This window comes from Salvelinus fontinalis, chromosome 18 (assembly GCF_029448725.1).
Source record: "Salvelinus fontinalis isolate EN_2023a chromosome 18, ASM2944872v1, whole genome shotgun sequence".
NCBI classification, from domain to species: domain Eukaryota; kingdom Metazoa; phylum Chordata; class Actinopteri; order Salmoniformes; family Salmonidae; genus Salvelinus; species Salvelinus fontinalis.
The window spans coordinates 21,137,497-21,150,058 of NC_074682.1; the positions used below are offsets into that span (position 1 = coordinate 21,137,497).

Here is a 12,562-nt window from a genome sequence, read left to right on the forward strand (position 1 = left end):
AGGAACGCACAATCCCTCCATCAGTGCTCAGACTGTCCGCAATAGGCTGAGAGAGGCTGGACTGAGGGCTTGTAGGCCTGTGGAAGGCAGGTCCTCACCAGACATCACCGGCAACAACGTCGCTTATGGACACAAACCCACCGTCGCTGGACCAGATAGGACTGGAAAAAAGTGCTCTTCACTGACGAGTCATGGTTTTGTCTCACCAGGGGTGATGGTCGGATTCGTGTTTATCATCGAAGGAATGAGCGTTACACCGAGGCCTGTACTCTGGAGCGGGATGGATTTGGAGCTGGAGGGTCCGTCATGGTCTGGGGCGGTGTGTCACAGCATCATCGGACTGAGCTTGTTGTCATTGCAGGCAACCTCAATGCTGTGCGTTACAGGGAAGATATCCTCCTCCCTCATGTGGTACCCTTCCTGCAGGCTCATCCTAACATGACCCTCCAGCATGACAATGACACCAGCCATACTGCTCATTCTGTGCGTGATTTCCTGCACGACAGGAATGTCACTGTTCTGCCATGGCCAGCGAAGAGCCCGGATCTCAATCCCATTGAGCACGTCTGGGACCTGTTGGATCGGAGGGTGAGGGCTAGGGCCATTCCCCCCAGAAATGTCCGGGAACTTGCAGGTGCCTTGGTGGAAGAGTGGGGTAACATCTCACAGCAAGAACAGGCAAATCTGGTGCAGTCCATGAGGAGGAGATGCACTGCAGTACTAAATGCAGCTGGTGGCCACACCAGATACTGACTGTTACTTTAGATTTTGACCCCCCCTTTGTTCTGGGACACATTGTTCCATTTATATTAGTCACATGTCTGTGGAACTTGTTCAGTTATTTCTCAGTTGTTGAATCTTGTTATGTTCATACAAATATTTACACATGTTAAGTTTGCTGAAATGAAACGCAGTTGACAGTGAGAGGATGTTTCTTTTTCTGCTGGGTTTAGAACGGGAGAAGGGGAAAAACCTACATACCATATTTATTCCATACAGAGGTCTGTGATCTGGGGCTCCCAGATCTGTTCCCTGCCTCTGATGGCGGTGTCCTTTCTGCACTAGCAAGATCAGAGGGCCTCTGTGCAATTCTAATCAGTGCAGAGGGTGGGAAGAGAGAAAGACTGTATGGTAGAGGTAAAGTAGAGAGACATAGACTATGTGGTAGAGGGAGAAGGAGGGTAAGAGTGGCTGTGAGCGAGAGGAGAGAGGCTATGAGTAGAGGGAGAGGGAGGGTGAGAGAGAGCGAGAGACTGTGAGGTAGAGAGAGAGGGAGGGGATTGATATAGTGAGAGTGTGAGGCAGAGAGAGGTAGAGGAAGGAACAGAGAGCTGATACGTGGAGCTGTAACCTGCTCTTTTAGGCAACATACGGCAGCCCTGCAGTGCACTGAGACTATGTGAATGAGGGAATGTGGTAGCGCGCAAGAAAGAGAGCAGAAGAGAGAGAGCAAGAGGGACAGGGTAAGAGAAATCTTGAGGGATTTGGGAAAGGGGATGAGCATCAAGACTGCCTGTTGTGCATGCAGGAAGTGCACGGTTGAGGCTGCTTTCTGGGCTCGTGAGTATCCAGCATCAGGACTTTATGCCCTGTGAGGGGAGCAGTGTGGAGAGCGTGTGAGCCGAGAGAAGCTTCTTTGTGACAGTACGTGCATCAGACAGGGGATGCAGCAAACCTCTGCCCAGAGCACAGGGGCTTCTGGAGCTAGCTGTACCCACAGCGGGGGAGAGCCAGGTGGGTGGAGGGGGCTTATCGCATGGGGAGGGGGCAAACTGAACCAAGGTGGTCCTGTGGAAATCTCAGCCAAGAGTCAAGAGGCTCACCTGCGCTCTGTTGGAGCTGAGCTTGGATTTACTGGTGTGAGATATGATAATAATGTTCTCTGAATGAGCCAGCCTCCAGAGGAGTGTCTATATGCTGGGAAGCACCAGGTTTACCACCAGGATCTCTGGGAACACCAAGGACATACAGCCTCTTTTCACAGGCAGGCAGGTGGGCAGGCGGCTGGAGTTTTATCAATGGGCTTGTAATTGAATTCTGATTTGATTCCATCAGTTTTTCATCAACAGTCGGGAGCCACACGGGTGACATGAGTTTTGGTGTTTGAGATTGGACTCTCATTCCGTTTGTGGAGTAAGAAAATAATCCTATAGAGAATATCATGATCCAGATTACATTAATACCTTACCTTATCATGGTTCTACCTTTATTCAATGAGCCACGTCAGTGCTCTCAGACAGGTTGTCCACTAAAACCATGGGACTGAGACAGAGGTGAACAAGTGCTACAAAGTGTACTCTGTGGAGCTGTAACTTACTGTGGTTTATCATGCTTTAGTGGAATACTTTCTGTTTTAAGGATTAGGATGATGGTTTAACCAGGACAAAGGACACAATGTGGAGTGTGATATCCAGTAATACTGTATCATTTTTGTGTGGCATTGAAAGTTATTTTGTTTAGTGCTTCGTGTACTGGAAATATTGACACATTTTTAGGCATAGGCAAAGTCACAAACACTTTTTTGTAGTCAAGGATGTACCTACCAAAGGGATACATTTTCATGTCAGTAATTAGCTAAACATTTTTATGGAAGATGCCAGATTGGCTCAATCAATTGAACGTGGTGATCAATATTCAAAGGGTCTACATATCCAACTCTACCTCTACCCTTGCCTGACATTGACACTCACAGTAACGACAGTGAGTGTACAGTATATCACGGCGGGCTGGTTCCACCACTATATCTCCAGTGTAAGAGTAGCCGGGCCCCTCCTGCTCTGTGGGAGCTGCCCTCCCCCAGCCTGGACCCTGTCTCCTCTACCCTGTTGGTGCTCCTGCACTCGGCTGTGCTGGCCGAGGATGATGTGGCAATGCCATGTCTCGTCCTCGGAGTGCCGCTGCTACCGGCTGAAGGGCTTTTCCCTGCTGAAGCGCTTCCCTCTCTCGGCAGATGGGGCCTGCAGCAAAGCCCTGGACCAGCCCGTGGGTGAGTGGCTGGAGCATGTGGGGCTGCCACAGTACGAGAGCAAGCTGCTGCTTAATGGCTTCGACGACCTACGCTACATGGTGAGTCAACATGTCTAAGATATTTTCTACTTTCCATCTCTCTCCATCTCCTTTTCTCCCTCTTCACTTTCTCTATCCATCTTCTTCTCTCTCTCCCAGTTTCCATCTCCATTCTATGGCACAACAAAACCTATTAACATGCCATCTCATTTACAGTAAAATCCCAGTCACCACCATCCCACCTATCTTGGCAGGCTGATTTATGTTCTTAACCTCAACCCCCATGCTGGCCCAGCCAGATAGCATACAGAGTATAGCTCACCCAATCATCAGCAGATACGACAAGTGTTGAGGACACAGTATGGATGTTACTTCAATTTCTGCTAACGTCAACTGCAATTCTCTGAGATATATTGTGGCAAAGTTAAGATTCCTTTTTTTTAGAGGCATGAATAATTTTTGATGTAGTGACTTCATACTGTAGTGACTGTCTATTGTGATGTCATGGTCAAATTGTATACTGATTTAAAAAAATGACATTTTGGTAGTCCTGAAAAATCTTTAACTGATGCCACTTCAGCCAGAAAAACAATTTTCAACCAGAAAGTGACATCATTATGACATCCCTTGTGCTTCTTACAGATGCAGGATCTTAATTTGATCACTCTTTTATTGCTGGGAATGTTCCTGCTCAGCAGGAAATGCAAACATGTAGTGCATTTGAGTTTTTAAAAGGATTCTAAAGTTTGTAATTTACACAATTTACACAGACTTTATACACAATTTTTTTTTCACCCCCTACAAAAATGTCCATTTATTATAATCCACATAATAATTCACATTTCCTGTTGCTGCAGGATTATTTTCCTGCTGTAGCAAACTGGCTCAAATTAAAATCCTTCATCTGTGTGTCTTGTTTTTGAAAAGCATAGACAGATTCATCTGGCTGTGCTGTTTTAAAGTCTCTGGAATTATGAATGTACAAAACAACACTTACACTGATTGTGTAACTCTGAAAAAGCTGTTGTAAAGGGTAAATAACATGGTCTTTAAAGCAAACACATTAATCAATCTGACAACATAGCTGCTTCAGTACTGTAGTCTACAGGAGGTTGCCATAGATGAGAGATTGGTCAGGGGCAACTGACTGCACCTTTTAGAGAGGTCACATAACCAATGGAAGAGGTCTGATATACTGAGTATGGACTGGGAATAGCTAGTCAGTCAGCCCAGTGTACCAATACCAAATGTCTATATACAGTGTGTGCAAATGAGGTAAGATAAGGGAGGTAAGGCAATAAATAGGTCTATGTGGCCAAATAATTACAATTTAGCAACTAAACACTGGAGTGATAGATGTGCAGAAGATGAATGTGCAAGTAGAGATACTGGGGTGCAAACGAGCAAAAAATAAAATGAAATAAATAACAGTATGGGGATGAGGTAGTTGGATGGGCTATTTACAGATGGGCTATGTACAGGTGCAATGATATGTGAGCTGCTCTGACAGCTGGTGCTTAAAGTTAGTGAGGGAGATATGAGTCTCCAGCTTCAGTGATTTTGGCAATTAGTTCCAGTCATTGGCAGCAGAGAACTGGAAGGAAAGGCGGCCAAAGGAGGAATTGGCTTTGGCGGTGACCAGTGAAATATACCTGATGGAGCGTGTGCTACGGGTGGGTGCTGCTATGGTGACCAGTGAGCTGAGATAAGGCGGGGCTTTACCTAGCAAAGACTTATAGATGACCTGGAGCCAGACAAATATGAAGCGAGGGCCAGCCAACGAGAGCATACAGGTCGCAGTGGTGGGTAGTATATGGGGCTTTGGATGGCACTGTGATAGACTGCATCCAATTTGCTGAGTAGAGTGTTGGAGGCTATTTTGTGAATGACATCGCCAAAGTCGAGGATCGGCAGGATAGTCAGTTTTACGAGGGTATGTTTGGCAGCATGAGTGAAGGATTCTTTGTTGCGAAATAGGAAGCCAATTCTAGATTTAACTTTGGATTGGAGATGCTTAATGTGAGTCTGGAAGGAGAGTTTACAGTCTAACCAGACACCTAGGTATTTGTAGTTGTCCACATATTCTAAGTCAGAACCGTCCAGAGTAGTGATGCTGGACGGGCAGGCAGGTGTGTGCAGCGATCGGTTGAAGAGCATGCATTTAGTTTTACTTGCATTTAAGAGCAGTTGGAGGTCACGGAAGGAGAGTTGTATGGCATTGAAGCTCATCTGGAGGTTAGTTAACACAGTGTCCAAAGAAGGGCCAGAAGTATACAGAATGGTGTAGTCTGCGTAGAGGTGGATCAGAGAATCACCAGCAGCAAGAGCGACACCATTGATGTATACAGAGAAAAGAGTCGGCCCGAGAATTGAACCCTGTGGCACCACCATAGAGACTACCAGAGGTTCGGACAACAGGCCCTCCGATTTGACACACTGAAGTCCGTCTGAGAAGTAGTTGGTGAACCAGGCAAGGCAGTCATTTGAGAAACCAAGGCTGTTGAGTCTACCGATAAGAATGTGGTGATTGACAGAGTCGAAAGCCTTGGCCAGGTCGATGAATACAGCCGCACTGTAGTGTCTCTCATTGATGGCGGTTATGATATTACTTAGGACCTTGAGCGTGGCTGAGGTGCACCCATGACCAGCTCGGAAACCAGATTGCACAGCGGAGAAGGTATGGTGGGATTCGAAATGGTCGGTGATCTGTTTGTTAACTTGGCTTTCGAAGATCTTAGAAAGGCAGGGTAGGATAGATATAGGTCTGTAGCAGTTTGGGTCAAGACTGTCTCCCACTTTGAAGAGGGGGATGACCGCGGCAGCTTTCCAATCTTTGGGGATGTCAGACGATACAAAAGAGAGGTTGAACAGGCTAGTAATAGGGGTTGCAACAATTTTGGCAGATACTTTTAGAAAGAGACAGATTGTCTAGCCCGGCTGTTTAGTAGGGGTCCAGATTTTACAACTCTTTCAGAACGTCAGCTGTCTGGATTTGGGTGAAGGCAAAATGGGGGAGGCTTGGGCAAGTTGCTGTGGGGGGTGCAGGGCTGTTGACCGGGGTAGTGGTAGCCAGGTGGAAAGCATGGCCAGCCATAGAAAAATGTTTATTGAAATTCTCAATTATCGTGGATTTATCGGTGGTGACAGTGTTTCCTAGCCTCAGTGCAGTGGGCAGCTGGGAGGAGGTGCTTTTATTCTCCGTGGACTTTACAGTGTCCAAGAACTTTTGGGAGTTTGTGCAACAGGATGCAAATTTCTGTTTGAAAAAGCTAGCGTTTGCTTTCCTAACTGCCTGTGTATATTGGTTCGTAACTTCCCTGAAAAGTTGCATATTGCGGGGGCTATTCGATGCTATTGCAGTACGCCACAGGATGTTTTGTGCTGGTCAGGGGCAGTCAGGTCTGGGGTGAACCAAGAGCTGTATCTTTTCCTGGTTCTACATTTTTTGATTGGGGCAAGCTTATTTAAGATGGTAAGGAAAGCACTTTTAAAGAGTAACCAGGCATCCTCTACTGACGAAAAGAGGTCAATATCCTTCCAGGATACCCGGGCCAGGTGGATTAGAAAGGCCTGCTCGCTGAAGTGGAGCGTTTGACAGTGATGAGGGGTGGTCGTTTGACCGCGGACCCATTACGGTCACAGGTAAGGAGGCAGTGATCACTGAGATCCTGGTTGAAGACAGCAGAGGTGTATTTAGAGAGCAAGTTGGTCAGGATGATATCTAAGAGGGTGCCCATAGTTATGGATTTAGGGTTGTACCTGGTAGGTTCCTTGATCATTTGTGTGAGATTGAGGGTATCTAGCTCAGATTGTAGGAAGGCCGGGGTGTTAAGCATATCCCACTTTAGGTCACCTAACAGTATGAGCTCTGAAGACAGATGGGGGGCAATCAATTTACATATGGTGTACAGGGCACAGCTGGGGGCTGAGGGGGGTCTATAACAAGCGGCAACGGTGAGAGACTTGCTTCTGGAAAGGTGGATTTTTAAAAGTAGAAGCTTGAATTGTTTGGGCACAGACCTGGATAGTATGACAGAACTCTGCAGGCTCTCTCTGCAGTAGATTGCAACTCCGCCCCCTTTGGCAGTTCTATCTTGTCAAAAAAATTTATAGTTAGGGGTGGACATTTCTGGGATTTTGGTGGTCTTCCTAAGCCAGGATTCAGACATGGCTAGGACATCCATGTTCGCAGAGTGTGCTAAAGCAGTGAATAAAACAAACTTAGGGAGGACGCTTCTAATGTTAACATGCATGAAACCAAGGCTTTTACAGTTACAGAAGTCAACAAATGAGAGTGCCTGGGGAATGGGAGTTGAGCGAGGCACTGCAAGGCCTGGATTAACCTTTACATCACCAGAGGAACAGAGGAGGAGTAGGATAAGTGTACGGCTAACGGCTATAAGAACTGGCCGTCTATAGGTTCGGAACAGAGAGAAAAAGAGAGTAACATTTTTGGGGACCGTAAGGCCTACTCTCAGAACTACTGGCTAAAAACCATACAAAAGTACTGGAGACTCTCTTTAATAAGGTAATAATAGGATGAGGATAATGGGTCATTAGCATTGTGATGTTAATGTTAATCTCTTGACTAATGTGTCTGAGGTGTAGAAGCACCAAGCAGATAATTGATTAGCTCCCTGCAGGACATATTACCCTCAAATACTTACAAGGACATGTAGGTTGTGTCTGAAAAGGTCAGAGCAGTCAGAGAGATGTTGTAAAGGTTCAATGGTGTCCTATTGAACTGTCTGTCTGCCAAATTCATTGTATCACTGCAGAGTTGATGTGTTAATTATTTTATTTGCTTGGTGGGCTGATTCTGGATCAGGAGAGGTGGTGTGCTGGGTTTTGCCCTGCATCGTTTTTGTTGAATAGTTGACATACTCTGTGAGATATTATTCAACCCTATCATCAAATGACTTTATAAATCACATAGAAATACAATATCATGAAGCTATGAGTAGCAAAGGTAATGGTGACTGTGCCAGAGATGCACGTTAGTTGGTGAACAACTGACCTGAAAGATGCAAATATAAAGATGTCATCTTCATTAATAAAATAGGAGAGAAATCAAATCCTCTCTTTTATACTAAAGCTCAGTGGGGAAATATGAATGCCCCATTTTCCTGCTGACCCCAAAGGCAAGGGTGTCATAGAACAAATTCTTCATTGCTGAGAAATCAGTGTTAGACTACCCTTCAGACCTATCAATGTAGATACAGTATGACTACCATCAGAGAACACAGGCTCACATACACTCTGTAGGGATTTGTCTCAGCATGGGATGATTGCTCCAAGTGCAGTTTTTTTAGGGATCATAAATAATAAACCGCTGTGTCCCCATTTTCCTAATTTTTACAAGTTGATAATAATTTTTTATTGGTTTCATCAACCATAAATGGGTCTCTCATGTCTCTCATATGGCCTACCGTTTTCCCTTATAGGGTTTTTTGGGTGCTTTTTACATCGCAAATCATAAAATACATGTTTTTAGAGGCTCCTCATTTCATGACACCTTCCTCATTTGTGATGAGGGACTGTATGTATCGCAGTTATGTAATAAGCATTTATAGATATGGACAAAAATAGATATTCATTACTTAATCATATTTTCCTGATGAAGTATAAATGCAAGCTCCCATGGGACCTCCTGGAACATCCAACAATCACTTTAGTTGAAATATCTATTTCAGGCTATTCCTGAAGTCAGTCACTGCATTAGTTTGATCCTCGTTCTAGTGATAATCAGTATGTAATTTCCTACTGTCATCCCTTGTTACTGTAACTGCTGCATTGTGCTACAGAAACAAGCAGTGATGCCATATTTAGAAAAGACTAGCTCCATTTGAACATTCTTGGCCAGGAAGAATCAATCTGCAGCAGTCCACTGGGAAAATGCTGAGCTCCACATTTTTAAGGGTCTCCTTGTATCTTTATTCCCGCCTATAAACCTGAATTAGATGACGAAGCTTGCGCCTCTTATGGAGAACTACGTAAAACAAATGGTGCACATTTATTGTTGTCAATCATTACTGTAAAGGAAAATGGGAAATGTTAAGTTGACTTTATTGTATTCACAATTATATGCAGTGAAAGCCTCATTCCTTGTCTCCAACACCACAGCTGTTTGCATACACATGTGCATAACACGCACGCACCCACACACAGACACACAGACACACAGACACACACACACACAGACACACACACACACAGACAGACAGACAGACAGACAGACAGACAGACAGACAGACAGACAGACAGACAGACAGACAGACAGACAGACAGACAGACACACACACACACACACACACACACACACACACACACACACACACACACACACACACACACACACACACACACACACACACACACACACACACACACACACACACAGATGCGTAGTCCTAAACATTTCCCTCATAGCAAATGTAATGTTTCATTGCAACATTGCAGCTCAGATGTAAAAGCTGCTGCAGTTTTGATTGCTTTTCCCTTGGTGGTTTTTCATTAAAATAGATTGATTACCTTTGGCATGCACAATTTATTTGACTCCAATGTCCTCCAATTCTTGTTTGTCTGAGGACATAAATAAGTGTGTGTGTGTGTGTGTGTGTGCTTTTACTTGTGTGTTCATTTGTGGTCGTGTGTGTGTGTGTGTCTGTGTCTGTGTGTATTATTGATTGCATATAGGGACCTATAGAGTGTAGGGGATGTTGTAATGTCTATGTTAATAGTTAGCTTAAGGGGATTTATACGTGTTTCGGTATATTGTGGACTTTGGGAAGTGTCTGCAGTTTGTGGTACTTGTGTAATTAACTTATGCGTGTGCATGCATGCGTTGATGCATGTGTAGGGCAGTAACGTGATGGAGGACACAGACCTTAGAGATATGGGAATCACTGACCCTGGCCACAGAAAGAAGATCATCCGTGCAGCACGCAGCTTGCCCAAGGTACAGTAGTTATCATCAGTCCAGGGTACTGCCTGCAACCTTGTGCCTGGTTGACCACTCATCCCTGTCTAAGAAGCCACCGTACATCAAGGTGTCAAGGAGTGTGCATTATCTATGTTTGTGCACAGTATTTTCAATCATGATAATGAAATGTATTGTAAAGTAGCTTTGATCTAGCCTGTAGCTATGTGTGGCAATAGCAATCATGTGAACAAGCCTTTTGACATTGGGTACGGTTTAAAAATCTTGAAAGAAATCGTGAAATCCTGCTTTTATTTGAATGTAATTTGATCTCCTTTCTGTCCCTCTTTGTAGGTGAAAGCCCTGGGCTGTGATGGCAGCACCTCTCTGTCCACCTGGTTGGATGTGCTAGGCCTCCAGGAGTACCTGCCTAACTTCCTGTCCAGTGGCTACCGTACCTTGGACTGTGTGAAGAATCTATGGGAGCTGGAGATTGTCAATGTGAGGCCAATGTTTTGTTAGTGAATTATGTAGTGCCTCAGGGAAGAGACAGCACTGTACGGAGCTTAAGGCTGAACAGATTTGAGCTGAATAATTGAGGAGAGTCCATTCTGTCTGCTTGTCGAGTGCCAGCATGGGTGTCAGACTCACTGTATACAGTCAGTGTGAGTGTATAATGTGTATTTCCATTCATATTTGTTGGTTTGTACTTGTTTGTCAATATTAGTGCCTGTGTTGTTCATATGAACGTAGTCCTATGTAGTTACCATTGTGTCTGATCTGTGCCCATCTCTGCAGCTGTTGAAAATCAGCCCTCTGGGCCACAGGAAGAGAATCATAGCGTCTCTGGCAGAGCGGCCCTATGAGGAGGCCCCGACCAAATCACAGATCTCTCACCGTCTCTCACAGATCAGGGTTAGTAAGAGTCCTCAGTGTCTTACATTTGAACAATAATCCCAGCTAGCACATTTGGTTCCTTAGAAGTTGTGGGAACATAAGTTTTTTGTTTCCCATTGGATCTGGAAACGAAGCCATAAGTTTCCAGACCGGTAAAACGGAAGGGAAAATTTATTTTTAGGTTGCAGAGAGGTTCAGAGAACGTTTTAATCTGGTTCCTTGAAAGTTTTTCTGGGAAGTTTTCTTAAAGCTCTGAGAACGAAAATTAGTATTTAGAGTTTTTTTAATAACTTCCTTAAAACTACTACTGAATGTTTCAATAAGACTTTTAATAACACTGCTAGCTTATTTTGTATTAACTTTTTTTTAAATTCAAGTACAGATAGAAATGAATTTCCTTAGGCATTAATCATGCAAACATATTTCTTTTGAATTGTGTGAGCTTCAATGAGCATCAGTGAGCTTCAAACCTATAACCTTCTGCTCTCTATGCATGGAATTAGTCCAATGCACCACCAGGATGGAGCTAGCATGCCATGTTTTATTACACATACAAAGCCGCTCCTTTTAGTATATTAAAACAGTATATTTCCCCTTTTCAAAGGAAACAAGCACTCATTAAGATGAAGGGTGTCCAATTAGTTGTCGAGGCGGTACACCTGAACACAGTTAACAAGATAGAGAATAGAGAGAGTTTAGTTGATGCTGAGAACAGAATCGGTGGAGGCTGCTGAAGGGACGACGACGCATAATAATAATTGTTTGCGTTCTGAGAATGCAATGTATGTTTTTAATAACATTCTTAGAATGTTCTCTGAATGTTACTAAAGTTTTATTGTGGTTTTAATGGAAAGTTTTCATAACGTTCTCGAAACAGTTTGAGAACATGACTTTAAATAGAACCATGTGGAAACCTGTAAAAAACGTTATGCTGAAGTACTGAAATTCCCACAGAAGAATGTTGTTCCTTAATGTTCTCTGGACTATATTTAAACATTCCCAATGTCAAACCAGTTGGAGAACATTCCTAGAACATTACCAAAATGTAAATTGAAGCTAAAAAGTAACTTTTTGGGCGACCCGACAATATCCATATCGAAATGTGAGATATAGATCTGTCATTCTCATTGACAGCTAGTTTAAAAATGAATAGATCTGTTCTATGTGCACTATTTCTATGCCTCCTGTTTTTATGTTTAGTTTTGTGTCTGCTACTTTAGGTTTTGTACACCAGCTTCAAACAGCTGAATGTACAATATTTTTGGTTATGGATATATCACAGCACTTGAGATAGTACAATGATTTTCTCACTATACTATTTTCCCACTATGTTTGTCACATAAACTGAAATTAGGCAAATTATTCGAATTTCAGCAAACAAAAAATGTCAGAGCGATTAAATGTAACCATGTTTGAACTTTTAGGAAACGTTCTGTTAATGAAATACCAAGAAAATATATATTTTTTGTTAAGTTCCTTAAATGTGCTGAGAATGTTTTAAAGCCAAGCAACTATCCTGCACCATTATCAGAAAGTTGTGGGAAGGTAGTATACAAAATAACCTCCTCCTCCTGCCTGCTCTAAGAAACATATGGTTCTCAGAACATTATGTGCTAGCTGGGATCTCATTTGTACTGTATGCCACTACATAATGCTCTAATATCTTATTGAAATCTGTATTGTGGCACTATGTTTTCTTATCTTTCACATCCAATCAGTCATCAGTATGATCAATCAATC

The 12,562-nt window shown here is 43.6% G+C and overlaps 1 protein-coding gene across 6 annotated transcripts in view; it reads left to right on the forward strand.

Annotated features, from left to right (window-relative positions):
* The window catches only part of LOC129815134 (ankyrin repeat and SAM domain-containing protein 1A-like), a 47,578-nt gene that overhangs the window by 22,655 nt on the left and 12,361 nt on the right, over nt 1-12,562 (forward strand). For 2 of the 6 annotated variants that reach the window (XM_055868536.1, XM_055868540.1), the window contains exons 4-7: nt 2,951-3,066; nt 9,866-9,964; nt 10,280-10,426; nt 10,724-10,840. In XM_055868536.1, coding sequence (XP_055724511.1) covers nt 2,951-3,066; nt 9,866-9,964; nt 10,280-10,426; nt 10,724-10,840 — 479 coding nt within the window. Of the gene's footprint in view, nt 1-1,171; nt 3,067-9,865; nt 9,965-10,279; nt 10,427-10,723; nt 10,841-12,562 lie in introns of those variants that run through there. The other 4 variants (XM_055868535.1, XM_055868539.1, XM_055868537.1 and 1 more) reach the window with 4 other exon arrangements.